Source organism: Myotis brandtii, unplaced genomic scaffold, assembly GCF_000412655.1.
Source record: "Myotis brandtii unplaced genomic scaffold, ASM41265v1 scaffold517, whole genome shotgun sequence".
NCBI lineage: Eukaryota > Metazoa > Chordata > Mammalia > Chiroptera > Vespertilionidae > Myotis > Myotis brandtii.
Window position 1 is genome coordinate 1,347,875 of NW_005369706.1, and position 5,876 is coordinate 1,353,750.

Consider the following 5,876-nt stretch of genomic DNA (forward strand, 5'->3'; position numbering starts at 1 on the left):
GGTTTGGAATGAGGAACCTGGTTTGCAAAAAAGCAGTTTACAGAAGCAGAAGCAGCATATTAATTATAGTTTTGGGTCTCGGGGTCACTGAATTGACAGAAACACATTATTTAGAGCCCTCAGGTCTGGAATGAGGGACCTGGGTTAAACTTAGGCATGTTGTCTAAATTACAGTTTTGGGTCTCTGGAACACTGAGTCAACAAGGATACGTTAACTGGAGCCCTCTGACCTTGGGATAACTGTGCTGTCCTTCCCAGGTAAAGGAAAATGTGCTTTCTAAGACCAGTATGACCACAACCCATGGGATATTCACATTACAATCAATAAGGCATTTAATCGAATGGGATGACTTATACAATTTAGAAAATCAAAGTAACTTTTCTATTGTTAAACAAAGCAAATAAGCACAGAAGCCAAACAGCAGGGTTAAAGTTAAACTACAGTTTCTACCTGAGATGATTGCTACCATTACTTCAGTGCCCGCAACCAAGGTACATGCCCTTGACGGGAATGGAACCCGGGACCCTTGAGTCGGCAGGCTGATGCCCTATCCACTGGGTCAAACCGGTTAGGGCTGTAACCTAACTTTTACTGGTATTTGTCCACCTATGAAGTGGGACTAATAATCTCTCTCACAGATATTTTTGTAAAAACGCTTTCCACAAAGGGAAGTAAGCCACAAGCCATGGTAGTCGTTGACTGCAGTTTCTAGGAAGACCAGCATATTCCAAGAAGACGGCGCTGGGAAAGAGCCTTTTGCGGGAAGCCTACCCACGGAAAACTCTTCCGCTGGCCGACTCAGATGTTTGGAGAACTACATTGCCCAGCAGACTCCGCGCCCCGGGGTTGACGCTGGCGCCGTGCATTCTGGGATTGGTAGTTCTGGAGCTCTCATGGGCAAGTGCAGCCCAGTATTAGGAACTCGCCTTCCCAGCTTGCCGCGCGGTCGTGGGGGTGCATCTCCGCGACCCGGAAAAGGGAAAGATGGCGACTGCTCGGCGACGTTGAGGCCGCGTTGGGCGGTTCAGAGTCAGAGTGGTGAGTCCCGGGCGATGGAGGCGGTTCCCACGAGCTTGCACAGAGGGCGCGAGTGGAGGCACGGCGGTGGCCGCTGCCTCCGGGACCAGGCGGGGAAGAACGGCTCAGGGAAGGGGCCTGAGCCCGGAAGGCTCTAGCCGGCAAGAGCGAAGGGGCACGGGCCCCAGAGGGTCGTGTTGGTTCTGGGGAGCGCAGGCCAGGTCCCATGGCACAGCATCTGGGATGCCCCCCGTCTGACCTTATTCCTTCTTGTTTTGAGTAGCCCTTGCTCCAGCCAAACTAGGACCCTGGCTTTTCTCCCAGAACCAGTCATGCTTTCCCGCCTCTGCGCCTTCTATATTATTTCTTTTTCCCGGAATGACTTATTTTCCGCAGCCTCAATTACACATCTTTAAATTCTACCTATACTTAAATGCTAAAAGCCACTTCCTCTGCAGATGTTACAAATGAAAGGAAACTTCTTTGAACTCATGCAATAGATACTCCATCTGAGCCTTCATCTTGGTATGTGTCTCATAACCTGTATTGTTCTACAGAACAAACTTCCTGATTTCCTTTTGTAACTCTCACAGCACCTAGCGCAGTGCCTTGCACGTAGTGGATGTTTGACAAAAACTTAACAACAACAACAACAACAACAAAAGAATGTGCCTCTGCCCTACAAGAACTGAGGAGCTCAAAGATCTGGAGACTTGCAAGGACGGCTGCTGAAAGCAATGGCTAGGGTGTGCCCGTGATAAATAAGTAGAACTTAGAATAAAAGTTGCCCGTGTTTACTGTCTTCTCGCTTCTCATTCTTTTCTAAACTCACTCCGCTCAGGCTTCTACCCCAGTGCCATCGAAATAGCTCTTGTCAGGGTTACCAACCACCTCCATTTTTCGAGATTCAAGAGTCACCACTCCTCTCTCTCCTAGTCTTCCTCCACTTGGCATAGCTAACTACTCCCTCTTTGAAACCTGCTTTGGCTTCTGTGATTTCCAGATTGTGGAAGTCCCTTTTTTCCTCCTTTTACTTTACACCCCCCCCCCCACTCCTTTCTCAGTGAGGTTAGCTTCTTTCCAGCTTTTCCTCCAAATGTTATAGTGTTCCAGAACTCAGCCCTGCGTTCCTTCTTGTTTGTTTTCTTCTTTAACCATACTGCCTACTTAAGTGTTATAACTTTGTGTCCCATGGCTTTAAAAACCATCTAAGCATCAGTGACTTAAATTTTTGTCTCCACGGTCTCTGTTTTGAATTCCAGAGTTGCATTTTCAACTGCCTTCCTGCAATCTCCATTTGGTTTTCTTGGCTGACATGGCCAAAAGGAAACGTTATTTCCTCCTAAGTCTCCTCACTCCCTCTCTCCCAGTCTTTGTCAGTCACTGATGGCACCAGGAACCACTAGGTTGCTCAAACCATAAATTTAGGAGCTGTTGTTGTGTCCCTTTCCCCTCTCTCCCTTCATTATTAGTACGTCCTGTCAGCTCTGCCTCCAAATATATCCTGAAGCCGTCTACTTCTTTTCACCTTCATTGCCACTTTCCTAGAACAAGCCCCTGTCATCTCTTGTCTAGACTACTATAATAGCATTCTCAATGGTTCTGTTTCCACCCTTTTTAAAATATATATATTTTTTTATTGATTCCAGAGAGGAAGGGAGAGAGACAGAAACATCAATGATGAGGGAGAATCACTGATTGGCTGCCTCCTGCACGCTCCTGACTGGGGATGGAGCCTGAAATCTAGGCATGTGCCCTGACTAGGAATCAAACCACAGCCTCCTAGTTCACAAGTCAACGCTCAGCCACTGAGCCACACCGGCCAGACTCACACAAGTCTGTTTTTAATTGGCAAACACACTAAGCTAATTCCTGCCCAGTCCCTTAATAATTGCTTCTACCCAGTAAGTTCTTTTACCTGTTTTTTGTAGACTCTCTCTTTCCCATCATTAAAATCTCAGCTTACAGTGCATGTAAAAAATTCTTTTCCTGCACTTTCTTGTCTCTTGCTCATACCTCTCCCCATTATATCTGTTTTATTCTCTTCATTAGTTCTTGTTACTATTTGAACTTATTACTTAACTGTTGTCTGCTTTATTGGAATTTAAGTGTTAGAGATCTGAGACTTTGTTTTGTTTATAGGTATATCTCTGGTACACAGAACAGTTTCTGGCACCTATCAGGTGCTCAATTAATATTTAATGAAACAATGAATGATGTCTAGGATGCTTTCTAGAGAAAATAGCCTTTCTTCTGGAGTGTTTTCTTAGGGCTGTACGTGGTAGAGACATCAATATAATTTGAGGTACTGATATAGAACATTCAGTCATTTCTCAGGCAGTCGTGAGATAAAATGGGATGTTTCTCCACCTTTTGAAAGTGCTACTTGTTCATTTTTCTTTTCTTTGTAAGTTCTCCCTTCTTAAAGATATATGACAGGGTATGACGTGGGAAAAGGGGGTTGTAAACTAAAGCTTAGGGGACTGATATTCTAGCTGAACCATTTGAGGCTAAAATAAGTTCTGAGAAATTTATCCCAAGTTGGGGATGGTGATGATGGTTGTGATGATGATGATGATGATGGGGTAGAGGCAGATTCAGACTTGCTGCTGTTTTAGCAAGTGAAGTGAAGGAGATTTTTAGTCTGAAAGACAGTTGACAGTGTGGCAGTGTTCAGTGTTCCCAGGCAAAAGGGAACGGGACTTAATTCCTGCACAAACCTCTCATGGGACTGGGTAATGATCAAGACTGTGAAAATCTGAGTAGGGAATGCCAGTCAGAATGTCTACGACCTGTAGTTTTTGGTATCTACCTTTCTTCTTTCTTCTGAAATAATTATAGGTTTATAGGAAGTTGCAAAAAAATAAAAAAGTTCATGGAGGTCCTATGTACCCTTCAAGCTTTTCCCATTGTATAACTAGAAGTACCTTTCTGTTTCTCCAGTTAAATTTAGTTTTTCCTTGAAATGGTAACTATAATGCCAAATCTCAAAGTTAGACAGCCCTCCCCCCTTTTGAGCTTTTTTTGTGAGCTCAAGAGAACATATCCCCTTAGGTTTGTGTGTTGACTGATTCTGGTGGGCTGGCAGACCTAACAGACTCCTAAGATAAGCAATACAGGATGTTTCTAGAGGTAGGAGTACACTATTTATTCACTAACATCTCTTTTAATACTCTTGCAGTCTAAATTTAAAAATGAGGTATATTAGTTATATACTTCCTTGTAGCTTAATAGAACAATAGAGTAACCTTGGAATGGAGATAAGAAACGCCCTAACCTTTGGAATAGAATTGATAGGATTAAAATCAACTGGTATAAATACAGATGTAACAAGACAAAAAAGACAGAATTTGGCTGGAGACCCTGGCTAGAGAACCTGGCTATGATGATCAACTGAATGCTGCTTCTGTGTCATTCCTTCTTTGCCGACTCCGTCCACACCTTTGGGAACCCCTGGACCTGCTGGGGATGGACCCCAACAACTAACCACAGAAAGGCAATCTATACTAATAAAAGGATAATATGCTAATTAGACCGGGAGACCTTCCAGACTTCCTTTCGGACAAAGCCATGGTGGTGGGGCCAAGGCAGAGGCGGTTAGGGGCGATCAGGCCGGAGGGGGCGGGCAGTTAGGGTCGATCAGGCCTCTTCCTATCCCTAGCGCTTAGCCCGGTGCCTACAACACGATGGCAAACATTTATGGAGCAAATCAATGAGTAAATATTATCATGTTACGTTTTTAATTACAGATTTTAGAATAAATGTTTTATCCCTTGATGATCTGGCTCCAGCTGTCAACACGCAATCGGACTTGGAACAGAAAGTAAGTACAACTGTCTAATTTTTCATTGTAAGTCATGACTCAGGAAGGTTTGCAACTGTTACACTTCCTTTAGGTCAGCAGTTCTTAACGGGGTGATTGTGCCCCCAGGGGACACGTGGTGATGTCTAGAGACATGTTTTGGTTGTCATGACTGCGGGGGGGGGGGGGGGGGGGCGGGGGGTGGGGGGCGGTGGGGGGCAAGCAGGCTGGCAGGCAGGTGAGCGGTAAGGTGCCAGCGGTCCCGGATTGCAAGAGGGATGTCCTCCGAGGGGGTCCCAGATTGGAGAGGGTGCAGGCCGGGCTGAGTTGACCCCCGCACCTGTGCACAAATTTCATGCACTGGGCCACTAGTATATACAATGAGTAAAAGTGGGCCTCTGGAGTCCACTGCCTGGAACTCTGCCATTTACCACCTGTGTGTCCTTGGGCAAGTTACTTTATACACCTGAGCTTCAGTTTCCTCATCTATAAGGTAGGCATATTAATATATCTGCGTCATAGGGTTGTTTTGAGATTAAGTACTTATCTATAAACAGTTTAGAGTAGTACCCAGTACATAATAAGTACTCCTCTTAACCTTGACAGATGGCAGGAGAGTTGGCTGACAAGAAGGACCGTGATGTGTCACCTTCCAAGGAGGAAAGGAAGCGATCTCGGTCACCTGACAGAGAACGGGATAGAGACCGGGACCGGAAATCTTCCCCTTCTAAAGATAGAAAGCGGCATCGGTCAAGGGATAGGCGTCGAGGGGGCAGCCGGTCTCGCTCCCGTTCCCGGTCCAAGTCTACAGAAAGGTAGAGTAACTTTGTATGTCTGCTATGTGGAAAGGGAGAGTACATTTCAGACTTCTTCATTCCTGGTTCCTCTGATACCTCCAGATTAGGAGGGATCTGTACCTAGAGCAGGGGTGGGCAAACTTTTTGACTCGAGGGCCACAATGGGTTCTGAAACTGGACCAGAGGGCCGGAACAAAAGCATGGATGGAGTGTTTGTGTGAACTAATATAAATTCAAAGTAAACATCATTACATAAAAG

General features: G+C 45.4%; 1 protein-coding gene across 1 annotated transcript in view; it reads left to right on the forward strand.

Annotated features, from left to right (window-relative positions):
* The first annotated feature begins 936 nt into the window (after positions 1–936).
* Positions 937–5,876, forward strand: part of DDX23 (DEAD (Asp-Glu-Ala-Asp) box polypeptide 23) — a 16,567-nt gene continuing 11,627 nt past the window's right edge. Inside the window, 2 exon segments of the mRNA XM_005877355.2 lie at positions 937–1,039; positions 5,427–5,635. Of these exon segments, the coding sequence (XP_005877417.1) occupies positions 5,427–5,635 (209 nt within the window). The 5' untranslated portion in view covers positions 937–1,039.